The sequence below is a fragment of the Erithacus rubecula genome (genome assembly GCF_903797595.1).
Source record: "Erithacus rubecula genome assembly, chromosome: 1".
Lineage (NCBI taxonomy): Eukaryota > Metazoa > Chordata > Aves > Passeriformes > Muscicapidae > Erithacus > Erithacus rubecula.
In genome coordinates, this window is record NC_136658.1 from 106,356,445 (window position 1) to 106,373,524 (window position 17,080).

Consider the following 17,080-nt stretch of genomic DNA (forward strand, 5'->3'; position numbering starts at 1 on the left):
AAGAAGAAGAGGGATTAGTGAGGGAGGAAAGCAACCTGAGCTCTGGATCAGAGGAGGAAGGAGCTGCAGTGCAGAATAAGCAGGGTAGAAGAAGTGTCCTGTCATTTGGCTTATTTGTATTTTTTCTTGGTTTGTTTTGCCTTTAGAAGCTGGTGGCCCTTAAACTCACTAGTCTATATATTCACAGAGTGGGCTGAAAATTTTACTGAGGTACAGTTTTCTGTTAAGAAAAGATGATTTGATGGAATTGAAATGCTCTGTGGGAATGGTTGGTGGGCTGCCCAGCTGCTTTGCTCTGCTCTTGGCTGCTGGCCATCCAGTCTGCTCCCCCAGCTGCCTGTCATGTGGGCCTGCTGCCTTGGCTCTTGTATCCCATTTTAAGTATTTGTACATTCTAACAAATAAAACAGCAAATCACCAATTAGAAGACCAATTAGCCATCACTACTTAACCAACTACGGTCTTAATTGGACAATCATTTTCAGTAATAATTGATTGAGCCTTAACTAGCAACCATTAATCAATGATCTTGCATTTCAATTTTTAAAATAAACCTTTGAAAATTGACATATTGTTTAAATTTTTGATGCATTTGTAAGAATATATAAAATACATACCTCAAAATATGCTGTTGGATAGTACTTTCATTCTTTAGCTGCTACTGATGAATATAAAAATAAAGTCAAGATCAAAACAGCTAGTGAGATTTTTTTCCTAAAGCTGATACTCTGAATTTTGTTCCAAATGCAGGATTTTGTTCAGTTTGCAGTTTACAGAACAAACTGTTTCTATGCTGGAGCTAATGAAGCCTGGGCAATGACGAGCTGGTGTCTGTTGTCCTTTCACACCTCCTGTCCTTCTTTCTCCCACTTAGGCACACACAAACTGAAATTCCCCTGGTTTTCCTAATGAAACATCCTGAATGGCATCTTTCCTCGGGCATCTCTAAGCAGGAAAAGCACATGCTTGATTTAAAGCTGTGCTCCTGGGCTAAGTGTCTTTTCCCAAAGAGGAGAGAGTAATTAAGCTCTGTGTGCTTGCTGAAAGTAGGCCTTGGCTTGGGGGTTCTTTTTCCTGCCCAAGAGGCATTTTCAGTGACATTCCTCCAGTTTTTCATCTTTGAGAAGTCTTGCTTTCTCTGCAACTCATTTGAAAGCAGCTAACAGGTTCAAGAGTTACTCAGCTGGAAAGAACAACATAAAAGCAGCAACAGCATTCTTAGGGGACTTGGTTAAAAATTAACCTTTGAATTTTTCCATTAAGCAGGGTTCCAGATTCAGCTGGGTTTTTGTTACTGCCCAGCATAATGTGGCTTAAGATTTGAAGGGAACAACCATAGAGAACTTTTTTTTTATTTTGCTTTAGTTTTTGCTGGTCTGTTTATGTGTATTTGAATCTCCTTATAGTCATTCATGCCTTAGTATATTCAGCTTGTCCACTCCCATTTTCTGTGGAGTGCCTGAGGTAGAGCAGCTGTGTAATTAATGATAGTAAGGCTTTTTTCCAACACTAGTGATTCTCCAGCAGTGAAAACTGACAGGGAAATAATGGGGCTACTTGTCAACTCAGTGGGATTCCTATCTTTGCTGGAACAGGTTGGAAAAATGGTGCATCAAGGACAGAAAATTCCATGCTAGTAGTTCTACTTCATAAAATGTTCTGAAGATGATGTATGTAAATGGTGATGATCACTTGCCATATATGAAGGAGAATAAAACATTTCGATAAACTGTCCAGATGTTGTAGTTCAAAAAAGATGTTTCAGTAATGTCTGTGTGTACATGAGCCAGCATTAGTTTCTGTACTTTGAAAACATTCATGAGGAGATCTAATAGTTTTTGTGAGGTCAGTATATCTTGATGGGAGAGAGGAAAGCTAAAGCCTTTAGTAAATATGAAATAGGAGCAGAACTCAGCAAAGAAAATCAGAGGTTGGGAAGACCTGCTCAGTGTTTAATTTTCTTGTGCTGATCCATATTTGGGTCCCACCTCAAGAGTATTGGCAAAATAAGGAAGTGCCTCCAGGACATCATGATGGGGGGAATCTCTTCCTCAGTCCACATTCATTTTTGATAATGTCTTTCTCCAAACTCAAGAGCAGTTCATCCTGACTTGAGGGAAGTTGGATAGAAAGGAAAAGAATCCTGCATGGATGAACAGTAGGCTCTTGACAAAACTCAGGCATAAAAAGGAAGCATACAGGAGGCAGAAGCAAGGATAGATGGCTTTGGAGAAATAGAGAGAGATCAGCATTGCATCCAGGGATCAGATTAGGAAAACCAAAGCCCACATGGATTTGAATTTGGTGAGGGATGTGAAGGGCAGCAAGAGAGCTCCTGCAAGTGTATCAGCAGCAAAAGGAAGATGAAAGAATGTGCAGGTCTGCTGTTTAATAAGGCAGATAATAAAGAATATGGGAAACAAGGAGTGCTTCATATTAGCACCTTGGGCTTTACTGGTAGGACTCACCTTCAAGGTCCTTGGGACCAGTTGGCAGATCTGGACCCAGGAAGATTTGCTCTCAAAAGAGAATCAAGTTTGGGAACATTAAAGAAACAAATACCTGTTAGTCTGTGGGACCTGCTGGGATACATCAGTGAGTGCTGAGGGAGCTCATCTCTGTCACTGTGAGACCACTCTCAATTATCTTGTTAAGGTCATGGTGATGGGGAAGGATTCCAAAGCCTGGAATAAAGCAAATTTCACTCCTGTTCTTAAGAATGACAAGAAGGAAGATCCTGGGAGCTACAGGCCAGTCAGCTTCACCTCCATCCTTGCACAGGTGATGGAGCAAATTACCCTGGAAACTGTTTCCAGCACATGCAGGGCAGGCAAGTCACTGGAAGTAATCACCATGAGTTTATGAAGGAGAAATAATGCTTGATGGACCTGATAGCTGGTTGCAACATAGTGAGTAACTTGGTGGAGGGGATGAGAGCCACAAATACTGTTTGTGTTTATTTTAGTAAGGCTTTCCACACTGTCTCCTGTAATATGCTGAGACAAACTGATGAAATACAGACTAGATAAGTGGTCAGTGTGGTAGATTGAAAACTGGCTCACCCAGGTTCAGAGGATTGTGTTCAGCATCTGTCATGGTCAAACTCCAGATGGCAACTTCAATACCACACAGCCACTTACTCACTACCTCATTCCCCCTGGTGGGGAGAGAAGAAGAATTGGGGGAAAAACCAAGGGAAAAACCACGTGGGTTGAGATAAAAACAGTTTATTTAAAGTGAAACAAATTAAAACACAGCAATACACAGCAATGATAATATTAACAATAAAGATGATTTTAATAAAAAGGAGAGAGAGAAAGGAAAAACCCTAGAAAAACAAGCACTGAACAATGCAGTTGCTCACTGAAGTGTCTGTGTGTTTACATTATTCCCATCCTAAATCCAAAGCACAGCGCTGCACCAGCTACTAAGGAGAAAATGAACTCTATTCCAGCCAAAACCAGGACATAAGACAAAGTCCAGCTGGAGGCCAGCCATTAGTGGTTTACCCCATAGGTTGAGAGTGGGACCAGTGCTCTTTACACCTTGGGTTAGTGACCTGTGCTGCAGGCTAGAGTGCACCTTCAGCAGGGTTACAGACAGTGCCAGACTGGGAGGAGAGGACACAGCTGTGCTGCTGTGAGAGGGAGCTGAACAGCCCCTGGTGTTTGACAGAGCCAAGTCCTTTGTCCATGGAGGAACAGCCCCGTGCCCCAGCATGGGCTGGAGGCTGGCAGCAGCTTTGCAGGAGAGGCACTGGGGGTCCCTGGTGCATGAGGTGACCATGAGCCAGCCAAGGAACAGCATGGCCACCAAGTTGAGGGGTGAACTTCCCTCTGTGCTGAGCCTTGCTGAGCTGCAAGTGGAGCTCTGGGTCTGGTACTGGACTCCCAGGTAGAATAGAGTGGGGAGGTAGGGGAGCAAGTCCAGGGAAGGGCTGTGAGGCTGTGCAAGGACATGAAACATCCCATCCCATCTCATCTCTCATGCAGGGACTGGGGGTGAGACAGCTGGGTTATTCAGCCTGGAGAAGAGAAGGCTCGGGGTGTCCTGACCCAGTTTTACAAATAAACAGAGCCAGAATCTTCCTGGTGGTGCCCAGTCAAAGAAGGAAAAGCAGCAGGCACAAATAGAAAACACAAAATTCCTATAAAATGCGTAAAAATGTATTTATTTCTTTAATTTCAAAGGTGATTGAATGGTGGAGGTTTCCTGGAGAGTTTGTGGGGCCTGTGTCCTTGGAGGCAGTCAAACCCAAATGGATATCATCCTTGGAATGTTCCAGTTGTCCCTTCCTTGAGAAGAGGGTTGGACTAGGTGATCTCCAGAGACATTGTCCCTTTTTGTGCAAACATTGGATAAATTGGTTTAGTTATAAAGCATCCAGAGTGAAGTATGGATTTCTGTTTGAAGTTAGAAGGGTGGTTTTTGATAAAGTCATGTATCATACAAAATAAATTAGAAGCTTTGTGATTGTTAGCAGCATTCAGGTAATCTGTAGGGAGAGTATTAAATTTGGTTAGATGAATCATCTGTAAAAAATGTCTGTCAAGGTGAATTTAATCCTTTGTGTGTTGCACAACACCTTTGCTCACTTGATTCATGTCAGAAAAATTCTGTTTCCTGTTAAAATACTTAAATTATTGAGAATATCCATACCAAGTGAAAAATGAAGATGTTTACATCAAGTGAAATATTTTAAGGCACATAAGTTAGATGCCCATAGCAGTGATCACAGTTTAGACACTTGCTGGCTGTTTGCTTTGGTGACAAACTTGGAGGTAAACTAGTTGATCAGAAGTGCCTTTTGCCAGTGGACCTAGGTTTATTTAAGGATAAATACGTGGTTTGCAAAACTGCATAGATTCCATCATCAGTGAAGAGGATTTAAGTTACTTAATGTTGTTTTTTCAGCTTGTCATTTTCATAGGACAGCACTCCCTACAAAGTCCTTGTAGCACGGTGTATTTATTCAGGAGGGTTTGAAATAATGAATGTCTGTTGAATTAATTACTGTATGTGGGTTTCAGTAATTTTCCAGTAGTCTTGTCTTGTACCTGTCCTTCCCTCTGTGTCAGGATAGTTTACAGATAATGCTGGAAAGCCACTTGGAAGAAAACATTTCAACTTGTTCACACAGGTCGTGCCATGTGTGTTGGCAAGTAGTAAAAATGGGTAAAAATGAGGGGAGTAAAAATGGGGGGCAGAAGTGTTTTGGTGGGGCAGCTGTGTTCCCAGGAAGTTGAAGGAATAGTTTTCATTCAGAAGGGAGCTGCAGGGAAAGTGGAAATGCAGCACTGCTGGATAATTGCAAAGGATAAATGTACTGTCCTTCCTAAAGAGGAGATGAGTAGGATGGCCAAGACAGCATAGTAATTTCAGAGATAGGTACTACTTATGAAGGGAAAAAAGCTCATAATTTGTAGATGGTGTGAAATTTTTATTTGATTTTTATTTGTTTTTATTTCTCTTTAATTTCTAGGAAGATTTTTTCTGTCATATGAAAAAAGTACTTTTTATGAATTAAGAAAGATTTCTTCTGGAAGTAGTAGGTGTATTTTGGCAGTATTTACTCTCAGAAAAGATCTTTTTTAAGAAAATGAGGAATTACTTTGTAGCCATTTACCAAGATATTGCATATGACAGAATATATTTGTCACAGGAATAACGACTTTTATATTTTAATTGCTTTCACATGGCTACTGGGATGCAGACACATGCCCAGAAACAAATTTTGGAATATTGTGATCATTGCTCAAGAAGCAGAGTCACATAAGCATGTTAGAGATAGCTGTATTTAAAAATCCTATATAAAATGTGATGATTTTTCAGGTACTATAAAACTTCTTGAATACCTTGAAGAAGACAAAACGAATGATCCTAGTTTGCAATAAACACTTAATATTTTCCAGGAGATTGGAACTTACATGTAGATAGGTAACTCTCTTTTTCATGTTTATACAAATCTAAACAAATTTTATTTGAACCCTCCCCTTTTTTCTCCTGAGCACGTATAATCTGTGCTGGAGCCTGTCAGCTCCCAAGGGCCTGGAGCTGTTTGTGCACATGGGCCTAAGTGGAACTTTTTATTTGGTACAAACTCTCTAGGGAGCTGTTTCTATGTGTTGAGTAGTGTCAGGAGGAAGAATTAAGCACCACAGTGTCAAAACTTCATTTTTAAAAAATTTTTAATTACAGTAAAGAAATAAACATATTCACACATTTAAGCACAAAAACTGTTCCTTTGCTTTGAACAGGTGGCCAGGAGACCCTGTGACCGTGGGATGTGACATAAACTGTAAACCCTTGTTTTCCTGGTTGGGTTCTGAGGAGCAGTGGCTGCTGCCCCTGTGTGTGTTGTGCAGCCTGGTGTGATGTGGGCTGGGCTCAGGGCTCCACGGGCTCTGGGGCAGCTCAGGAAGGGCAGTCAGACCCTGCTGGAGGCAAATATTGAAGAACAGTCACTGATCTCTCATTAGGGTGCTGAATGTCATCTTTTTTCCATAGTGTTTTTCAGACTTCCACTAACCAAATACATGGGAGCTGCTTTTTCTCCTGTTTTGGTTGTTATATAGTATGGTGAGGTACACTCTGATTTCTGTCTAAATAACAACTTTTTAATTAAATGAAAGGTATTTTACCTACATCACCCCTTCTCCACAGAGTCACAAAGAATCACAGAATAGTCAGGGTTGGAGGATCTCTGAAAATCATCCAGTCCAACCCCCTGCCAAGGCAGGATCATGCAGAATGTGTCCAGGTGGGTCTGGAATATCTCCAGAGAGGAGACTCCACACCCTCCCTGGGCAGCTGTTCCAGAGCTCTGCCACCCTCCATGGAAGAAGTTCTTCCTTGTGTTGAGGTGAAACTTGTCATGTTTTAGTTTATGCCTGTTGCTCCTTGTCCTGTTGCTGGGCACCATTGAAAAGAGTTTGGTACCATCCTATTGTCACCCACCTTGGAGATACTTAATGGAAGGAACTGGTGCATTTGCTGTGTGCATCACTGCTTAAGGACCTGCATGGAGAAGGCTGTGATGTTATCTCATGGTTTTATCCACCTTGTACTGACCCATAGGTGTTGCTCTCTCTCTCAGGCAAAATATTTCCATGTGACTTTGCAGGTTTGAGAAGTCCTTGTAGGTTTGATAGACATTTTGGTGGGAGCAGTGGAGGCTTAAAGAGCTTTACCTTGTATACCAGTATTTTACTTGTGCTAATGTTGTTGTTAATGGGGATCCACTAATGAACTGGGAAACTGATCCAGTTAAAAAATACTTTTTTTTTTTTTTTTTTTTAATCCTAGATACTAATAATTCAGATCACTTCTGGCATCCAGCTGGCTGTAGTACTCTAAAAGTGATTGCATCAGCACAAATGAGAGAGGCAGTGCTATGGAATGTTTATGAACCAGCTGTGCTGGGAACTATGGCAAAAACTGTTCCTTTTCATTTTTAAATTGCAAGGACCTGGCTGGATGCTGCCCTGAGACTGCTTTAAGTTTTTAATGTTTTTCTACTTTCTGACTTTCTAGATGCCCGTTAATCAGCTTTTGATTTGCAGGCACAACTTCTATGTTAATTCCTATGTTTATAAAACACCACTTTGGGGTCTGTAACAGGGTCTCAGATAAGAGATAAAAACATCTGGACCCAGATGTGGCAGCGAGTCTCAGATGGCTGTTTGTGGTTTGAATGTGGGGGTAGCCACTTGTTGGCCAGGCCAGGTGCATTTTTGATCCCTGTGTTTGTAGATTAGTGTCACTGGTGGACTGGGCTGATGTATTTCTGTGAGACTGCACCCTTGGAAGGTGGAGAAAAATGCTTTATGTGGACTTGGCCTGAAATGCCTCAAGGACAGAACATGTGGAACATTGGGGATCTGTTTCCATCTTCTGCTTCAAAGAGCCTGTAAACCAGTTATTTGAGTTTCGATAGAAGGCCTGACTGATGGGTGGGGTCTTTCTCATTGCTGATTTTTTTTTTCCTTGATTGCTTAAAACAAATAAGACCAGAAAGTCTTCAATGTGTTTGCATAAAAAGATGCATACAAATACATTTTTGCCTTCTGAGTTACCTGCTAACAAAATGTGTGTACCACATTCTTATAGAAAATAAAATTGGAATATTGCTCAGCATTAAATAGTGCGTGTAAGTAGCAAAATGCACAATATCAACTTGACAATTTCCTTAAATTACATAAGTGTGGAAAATGAAAAGAGGTATTTGAGCCATCTAGTGGTTGGTATGAAACATTTTAACATTTTTTGATTGTTCATAGAAAATGTAAATTATATCAGCTTGGAAATAGCATTTCTGATTTATCTGTGCTTTGGTAGTATGGCTGTAGAATGAAAAAACCCAAGCATTCAACTTCAGATTTGGGGCAGAGTCTCTTTGAATTTATATCCTTTTTTCACTCAAGATTCTATTGAAAAAAGATATCTGACAACATAAAAATTGAATTAGAAGTTAGTAGCCAAAGAATGCATTTTGCTAGTATGAGATCTTCATAAATTTTGAGGGTTGTTACAAAGTTCAAGGGAGGGACTGTAATAAGATAATTTTGTTTTCTGCTTCTCACTGAAAAATGTCTGGAGAGAAAACAAGACCTTATATTCTCCCTCAACAGCTATTTATAGCAGGGACTAAATCACAGGAGTAATCTTTACTGGAGCACATGGAATGGTATTCTTTGGGAGAAACTGGTCAAAACTTTTTACTTTAAAAAAATACTTTTAAATCTTAACTTATTAGATATTAATATTATCAATAAACAGTATCAATATTATCAACAGTTGATACATGGTGATACATACGTTTAGAACAAGATTATTTCAGAACAAATAAATTCATGCTCCATACTGACATTTCAGAATTTGCACCTTTACATTTGAAGTGAAGTGTTAAGAGGTACAAAAATCAAATGTGTTTTTTTATTGTGAAGAGAACAACAGCTTAAGATGTTTTTTAGGTTGGTCCCAAAAGACTTAAGGCCAAAGGAGAATGAGAGAAAAATGGGAAAACCAGGCACAGAACAAAGGACAGAACAGTGATGGTTTATTTGCAGTGCTGTGAGGACCATCTGAAAGTTTTATGTGGAATTGATACATAAATTACATTTTGACAGATCACTTGCATTTTAGTTTTGTTGTGCCTTGAAAGTTGGTTGTTGTTAACCCTAAGCACCAAAATATCAGGGAGATTTTTCTGAATCTCTAACTTTATTGGCCTGTGAATTCTAATAGGTTTTGTAAGAGGAAGTCAAATTTTTTGTCCAATTGAAGAGTTTTTAGTTGTCTGGCAATTTTTGTTTGAATTTTACAGTGTGGCAATTCAGGATTTTTGTGATCACTGTTCTCAGTCTGTACAATGATCTAAATTTTACTGAGATTTGAAATATCAGAGGGGACACTGGACAGTCCTCTGTCTGAAAAATGAGCTGGCCAGAGGATAGTGAAGGCTCCTGGCAGGCTGTGTTTTGTAGGCTTCCATGTTGCTCACATGAAAATAAATTTTACATTTTAATCTAAAAAGACTTTTCAGGGCATTACACGTGCTCAGTTTTTGAGCCTGCCTTCTTCCTGATTTTCCTGTTGCCAGAGCACCCTTAGAACATGTAAAAAACATGGAGTACAGAATTGGAGATCTTCATCTTTATCATCTCTGTGATGTGCTTTTGTTCAATTAAACAGGAATGTGGGTTTACAGTAGTATTAAAGTGTTTTCTTCTGTTGTTTATGAAGTTCCTTCTCCAGTCCTCCTGTTAACCTCTTCCAGTGCTCTTTTTGCTGGTCATAGCACAACATTTTCCTGGAAGCTGTCCATTGCTGAAGTTACCATCCAGCTGCATTCAGGAAAGGATCTTTGACATTTCCCTTGGTTTTAATTTACATTTAGAAGATGCAAATGAGAGATAATGAAATTGTCATACTGGATCCTGTTTCTGATGAATGCTGCTCTTTGAATTGTCTTCTGGTTAGCAGTTATTTTGTAGGGAAAACTTGATTATAATTTTATATTTGGGTTGGATTTAAGTCATAATTAGTATTCCTTTTATAGAATCCTTAGAAATTTAACTTTTTAAAGAACTGCATGTAAATGGCAGAGAAATTATCTTGAAGTGCAGTTTCTGACAATTGAAATTCCAGCTCTTGTCCATATGTCAGAGCTTTGGGATGCTGGTCTCTCTGAATCAGAATTATATATGAGAAAAGCCTAAAAATGTGTCTTAGACAGCATGTGCAATGTCTCCTGTAAATAATGGAATTGTTCTGCTCAATAAATGTGCTGTGGCATAACTGTGCAAAAGAAAAGGCAATTTGATTATATTTCTTAATTTAGGAATTATTTAATAATTATTTGTGGAACTGGATAGCTAAACATTTATTAAATATTGTTAATAACTTCACTTTAGAAGTAAGTCATAGTTTATATGAAAAGGAAATGGAGGGAGAATGGGTTTCCAGGAGGGGATTGGTTTTTACCTTTTGCAAACAGGGGGAAAGGAAACAGAAAGTAGCTTAATGATGAAGAACTATGATTGTCATAGATGTGAAGTTGATGGTCTGTATTTTTTAGTATTCAAAAAGTGAAATCTCCTTAAGCGTATTTTCAGATTTGTTTAATTAGTGTTCTACATTAGGCACTGAAATTAGAGTGTGTAGCTTTGTTTTCTTTTATGTGAGTATAAATTATTGTGACTGTGAAATAGAGCTTGGTCATAAACTTTTTTTTTTTCATTATATTAAATTACCAACGATTTCTACTCCATCATTTCATTCCTTGCTGTTGTACAAATACAACAGATCACATCAGTTTCTCTGACGTAAAAGTGCTTGAATATTGTGGTTACTCTCCTGCCAAAATAGCCTCTTTTTTGTGACCATGCTTTTTTTTTTTTTTTTTTTTTTTTTTTTTTTTTTTTTTTTTTTTTTTTTAGTGTCTATCTTTTCATTATTTGTTTTTGGCTCTTAGTATTCAAGGTGATTTTTAAATATATTTGTCCTATCACAGAAGTAGAATATAAAAGGATGGACAAAATACTGGAAACTTGCTCTTATCTGGGTTTTAAACATTGTTTCTTTCCTTTACAGAATGCTGCCTTTTTATATGGCCTTGGTTTGGTCTACTTCCATTACAATGCCTTTCAATGGTAAGTTGGAATAAGCTGACAGTGTCTGTATTGTGTGCTGTCCCATCAGTGTGTGATTAGTTCACCCTCAGTTCAGTGTGAGTGTAAAACAGTTTAATTTTGATTTTATTACAGATGTGATGTTTGCAGGTGTTACTGTCCTGGGTCAGTATCTTTCTGACTGTAACATGCTTGGGACAGCCAACAGTTGCATGCAAAGGAAAGCACTTGAGGAGAATTTCCACTCCCTTTAGCACCATTCAGCAGTGGGGATGGAGCAGAATGACTCAACAGGCTTTTGGGAATTGTTACTGATAATCTGTGGCCTGGGTTTGTTGGAAAGCCTGTTGTAAAAACCCTTCTTGGAAGAGAGGTGGTAAATGGGGCTTGTTTTCATTTTGCTTGGCAGGCAGAAATTCTGACAGAGCTGCATTAGGTGAGGGATTTGGATGTGAGAAGCAATAGGCTCAGATGGAGTCAGTGTTTCAATCTGATGTAAAAACTCAGGGTTAATAAGAGTTGTCATTTCTGTCAGGGCTTTTGTTGAGGGTGGGGGGAGGGCTGGGTTTCAGCTGGGGTTTTGGTTTAACTTTATCAGTGATGAGAGTGGTGAATGGAATGGACTCGGTCACTGGGGTTCTGTTGAAAGGTCCTCAGACTTCTGTTGGTGTTTAATCCTGTGGACATAGAGCTAATTCATGGAGAAACAGTCAGAAAGGTGCAGTGTTCAGGTCAGTGCTTTTTTGCTCTCAGTATGGAGACTGTTAGTACAGTAAGTGTGACTTCACTGCTTGGTGGATTTACTGAAAGTTCCATTGTGTTCCTAAGCTAAGCCTGATTGCAGTTAAGGATGCAGTTGGGAACAGTGAAGCAGGATTTCTCCCCCACCTCTCCTTAAATTGTTTCCGTGTATCTCTAAGGCAAAAGATTTTTGCTTTCCTCAGGATAATGTACATAAACTTTTATTCTTCAAATTAAAATAAGTTGGTTAAATTGTGAGCTCAGAACATGCATGATTTTATCTTGCAGCTTAGTGCTTTCTTTATTGATAGTGGTGAAATGAATGCCATTATTTGTTGTATTGTACAGGGCATGCGATTCTGTTGCATTCTAATTAACAAGAGAAGAATAGAAAAGTTTTCAGAAAACCTGAGAATCCAATGTTTTAAGATTGTGATGAGACTTCTTAGAATTTTAACAAGTCTCAGAACATTCTAGTTGTTCCTCAGTCATGTCTTCATCATTTAACTTTCAAAAGTATTTTGTGCACCATGTCTTACAAGCTATATCTTGTTACAGTTTGCACTGTGGAAATGGTAGATAAGCTGTAAGATAAATAAGACAAAGCAGTTAGATTTAGAGTAATTAATTTTTTGAAAAGCCACCTGTTCAACATAGACTTTTGCCATCAGCAGATCATGCTGTTTAGTATTTATAAATTAGAGCTCTGAATTAATTTAGATTTTTCTTCACTAGTTGACAATATGAGTGTAAGCTGATGTCCCAACTTACAGAACTGCACACAGAGTTTATATTAAGGTTGAGTACAATAATTTTATTTTCCATTTCATTCATACAACAAAGTTATCTACAGTGTGTGCTAAGGACATTGTGTATCATTAAAATATTGGGTAGAAGTTTTAGAGGAAAAAAAGCCAATGTAGGTAAAATCTTGCACTTTTGTGTGTAGTTCTGATTTTTAATCCCTTTGAGGGTTCAGGTGTGACAAAATCACAATATACTTGGAGATGATAGCAAGTAATTTACAATAGATGTTCTTCTTTGAAGACCTTAATCCTCCACAGATCTCTCACACATTGCCAGGAGAGTCCTCTTTCAGAGTGAAATGCCAATCTGTCTTCCTCCTGCATTTATTCCATCTGTTTGTGCTCATAGAGGACATGGATCTTGATATTTCTAGCAGGCAGAGGAAGACTGTTCAAGTATTCACTGTTTAAGGTGATTTATTTATTCTGATTCATCCCTGAACTTTTTTTTTTAACACCACTGCTTCAAATATTTAGAGATTTTAACAAGAGGGAAGTACATAGTCCTCCTAAAAGGAAGGGGTGAGAAGTGTTTGAGGTTTTTTCATGTCTCCTATAAACAAGGATAATAAAAAAAGCAAGTGAGAATAAGATCAGCTTTAGAATTACTGTTCATGTATTTTATATTGTTTTTAAAGTTTTCCAGCCTTCATAAAAGGGTGTGTTGGATTGGCTTCAAGACTAATAATGCAGTTCACTGTAATTCAATATTGTACATATTTTTATATACTAGAGCAGCATTGCTTTAGCAGCATTATTTTAAATACAAATCTTAGCTGTTACATCATTTTATGTTGGTGATTTTGTTTAGTTGTTCATGTAATAATTAGAAGTCCTCAACATACATATGAATGTTGCAATAGTGTGATCAGACCAAACCTATTTTACACAATTATTATAGTAAGATGTGCCATAAGGTATTATCTCCATAAATTGAATCAACTGCAGTAAAACAGGTCTTAAGGATGTGAAATTTTGGTACTCCCTTCTTTTGCATCATTTATCATCAAGCAGTAAGTGGTTGGTTCAATTTTACTGTTTCCCTGTTTCTCAGAGTAGAAAACCAGTAGAATGAGATCTTCACATAACTTGAATAATTTCATGCCCTCCATAGTTGTCTTTTAGATTGAACATTATTAAAGAACTTTAACCAAGTTAGCCCAAGGCTACCCTTCATTTCTGTGAAATGCCTGCACCCAGGTGTAGTGCCTTGGATATCAAATTTTTTCTCCCCTTCAGTGAGGATTCTGAGCCTGATTTACAATCTGCTGATCCCACTGACTTCCATCAGGATGCAAAGATGGAGCCCAGGCTCTGGCCTTGTGTCCTGAAATGGATTTTCACACCCTGTGGATCCCAGGGTACTAACTGTGGTGCTCCAAGGCCAGCCTGCAGTGTCTCCAGTGATCTTGAAAATTGCTGGGCAGTGTCTTGAGAAAGGCTCTGGATTCCTCAGAAACCCCTGACAGGAGACTGGGATCAGTCACCCCTATGGCCCCATTTGGGCTCTTTGCCTGAGGCTCCTCAGTTTAGGGATTCCTTACCAGCTGTAGAAGCTCAGTCCTTCAGCACTGACCCTGAAAAAAAGCTAAAGACCTGCAAGAGGTGATCCAGACCCTATTCCTCACCTCCATCATGACTAAAGGCTGCTGTGGAAAACCAGTCATTCCTGAGTGGAGCTCCCTGACCCCTCTGCTCCCTGATCCTTCCCAAAGCAGAACCACTGTCATCCTCTGTTCAGACTGGCTTCCTCCACACACAGGGTCAAGTATGTATGTGTAGGAATACACTCTGCCAAGTGGAGACCTCTAAGAATTTAAACACACAGTCTGTTGATTCTGCTTTCTCAAATATTTCTCAAGTTTCAGGTGGCTGGGTCAAATACATATGTATTTTTGAGGTGTGTAAAATGGGATTGTACATGTAGAGTACACATAGCAATTAACCAGTAACAAAGTGGGTAGTTAACTTTGTTTTTTGCTATCTTATCTTGCTGTGATTTCATAGCAAACTACTCTTGGATTGTTGAGAACTCTGCTAATGCTATGGAAAAAACTACACCCAGCTGCTGTTCTAGAGAAATTTTTAAAGATGTTGCTGCTCAAAATATTTTGCCATTCAGCTGTTGCAGTCCTCTGGACAGAAGAGTTGTAGCTAAAGATTGTGAAAGTGTTTCATAAACTGCAGTGTCCTGACTGCTGCTGTGTATCTACATTCTGTTTATGTTCAAACTGTGATCATGAGTTTCAATAGAAATTTGTCTATGATAGCCTCACTTTCCTTAGTGACACTGTGAAATGATGTGAGGTGGTCAGAAAATTGAAGGAGGGGAAGAATTTAAAAAAAGAAAGTTTCACTCCAGCTGCACCAAATGACATATTAGAATAATGTTCAGATCTTTTATTTTGTATGTTCACTCTGATTTTCATGGGTTTTGTTTGAGACGTACAAAAGTGATAACTCTGAATAGTTAAATTGGTGTTCTTTTATTATATTCTTTTGCCTAGTACAAAGTCAATTTTATTCACAGTCTATTCAGGCAAAATCATCCAATAAAAGTCTTATGAGAGTTCACTAAATGCTTAATATAATCATCTATTAATTATTATTCACCTGGTTTCTTCACTTTTATAATGGTAGGCATTGTTGTATAGATTAGTGGGTGGGACAATAACTGCAGTATTGATTCTGGCAGTCAGGGTTTGGAGATGTCATTTTTATTTTTCCTGATTTGCTCTAGCAGTGCTGTATAAAATAAAAGATGCTTTTCATTCTTGGTAGTGTCTGTTTTTCAGTCCTACTTTCCTATTTTGTTAAGTGTTAGAATAGCCTTTCCTGCCTGTTAAGAGAAATTAACCACAATCTTGGAGAAAATCCTTATTTATTTTCAATAAATTCTAATAGACTCACCCAGCATTGTGTCTCACCACACAGGTGTCAGTATCATCAGAGAACAAAAGGAAGTTGTTTCTTACTGGATTCAGATGACTGTAATTTATTTCTGCTGTTTGAGAGCTCCTGGCCTTTCATTTCATAATTTTTCCTTTGGGCTGCTGTGTGTTTAGTCTGCTGAAGGAGTGAGATGAGAAGTTGGGCAGTTCCTTAGTGGAGGAGACTCCCAGCTGCCTTGAGGAAGGCTCTGTGCCATCACCCTGAAGGAAGCTGTTGGGTCACATCTGTACTTCTGGTTTTGGTCAAGCCATACAAGAGCTTTGAGAGAAAACATCTGGATAACTTGGATGCCTTGGATCCTCCAGACCTGCATCTTTCTGGGTGTAGGTTTGGACAGAGCACAGAAATGGGATTAGAGATGTTTGAGAGTAAACAAAGAATCAAGTGGCTCCTGCTGTGTCTGGAAGCCCAGCTTGGAACAGGGGTCAGTGCTGCTGCAGATGTTCTCATGTTTGATAGTCAGGGAATGAGTCTGGAGCTCTGGCATGGCAGTGGAAAACAGGCAGAGGGCTTTGCTCTAGTCCATGTTCTTGACATGTCCTGTCATTGTGAGCACGTTGCTATTTTGTTTAAATGTTTCCTGCAGGCAAAATTGCATCAATATTAATTCAGCTGTGATGTAAAATTGCTTGTCTGTCTGTAAGAGTTAATAAGTTAATGTCTTTTCAGAGCTTGAGTATTTTATTCTGTAAAAATTCTACTGAGAATTTAAATGAGGTTGTAGTTACTGAATTAGGCATGAGTACCTACCACTGGTAAAAAATGTTGAAAATGCTCTTTCAGATCACTTCATTGGGGAAATTTTGATGATGCCCTTTTTCACAGTGGTGGAAGTTGTTTTTATTTTTTATTATTCATGCTTGTCATCCTGGAAAAACTACAAATTGTAAAACCAGTATGGAATTGACACTAGATTTAAGTAGAAGGTAAAAATATGATTTTTAGTTAGTTTAGTCAGTGCCGATAAACCTTACTCAAAGCTTGGAGAGGCTCTCTGTGATCAGCAGTTTCTGTAAATGTTACAGTCTTTGGTGTTGTCTGCTGATGGTAATTTATGGATTAGGTGCTGTGCTCCTCTGAAAGACTGGGGTAGGCAGCATTCTTGGGTTTTTTTGAATGAAGGACAGTATACATTCAAATTAAATTAGAAAACTGTCCTGGAAAGTTTCATATTACATTGTGGCTTTGTTTTTACTCCATTGCTTAACAGTGGCAATTATTAATATTTCCTGCTCAGTAAGCAAGAGACTGCAGAAATATTTTTTGTTGCACTCAAATTCTCTTAAACTTTTTTAGAAATTCACTTTTTGATATCTTTGTAATGGGGACATGACATAGGGGAAATATGGAAATACTATTTTCTGACTGAGCAAGGATAGCTAAATGAGGAACATGAAGTGTTAGTGTGGTCACAGTGTGTGATGTGCTGTAGAACTGCTATGTCTTTAT

At 38.7% G+C, this 17,080-nt stretch overlaps 1 protein-coding gene across 18 annotated transcripts in view; it reads left to right on the forward strand.

Annotated features, from left to right (window-relative positions):
* The window catches only part of KDM6A (lysine demethylase 6A), a 148,815-nt gene that overhangs the window by 60,567 nt on the left and 71,168 nt on the right, over positions 1-17,080 (forward strand). For all 18 annotated transcript variants that reach the window (XR_013774031.1, XR_013774032.1, XM_079304116.1 and 15 more), the window contains exon 5: positions 11,095-11,153. Coding sequence is in view for 16 of the 18 variants with exons in the window: in XM_079304116.1 (XP_079160242.1) it covers positions 11,095-11,153 (59 nt within the window). In the remaining 2 variants the exon portion in view is untranslated. The remainder of the gene's footprint in view (positions 1-11,094; positions 11,154-17,080) is intronic.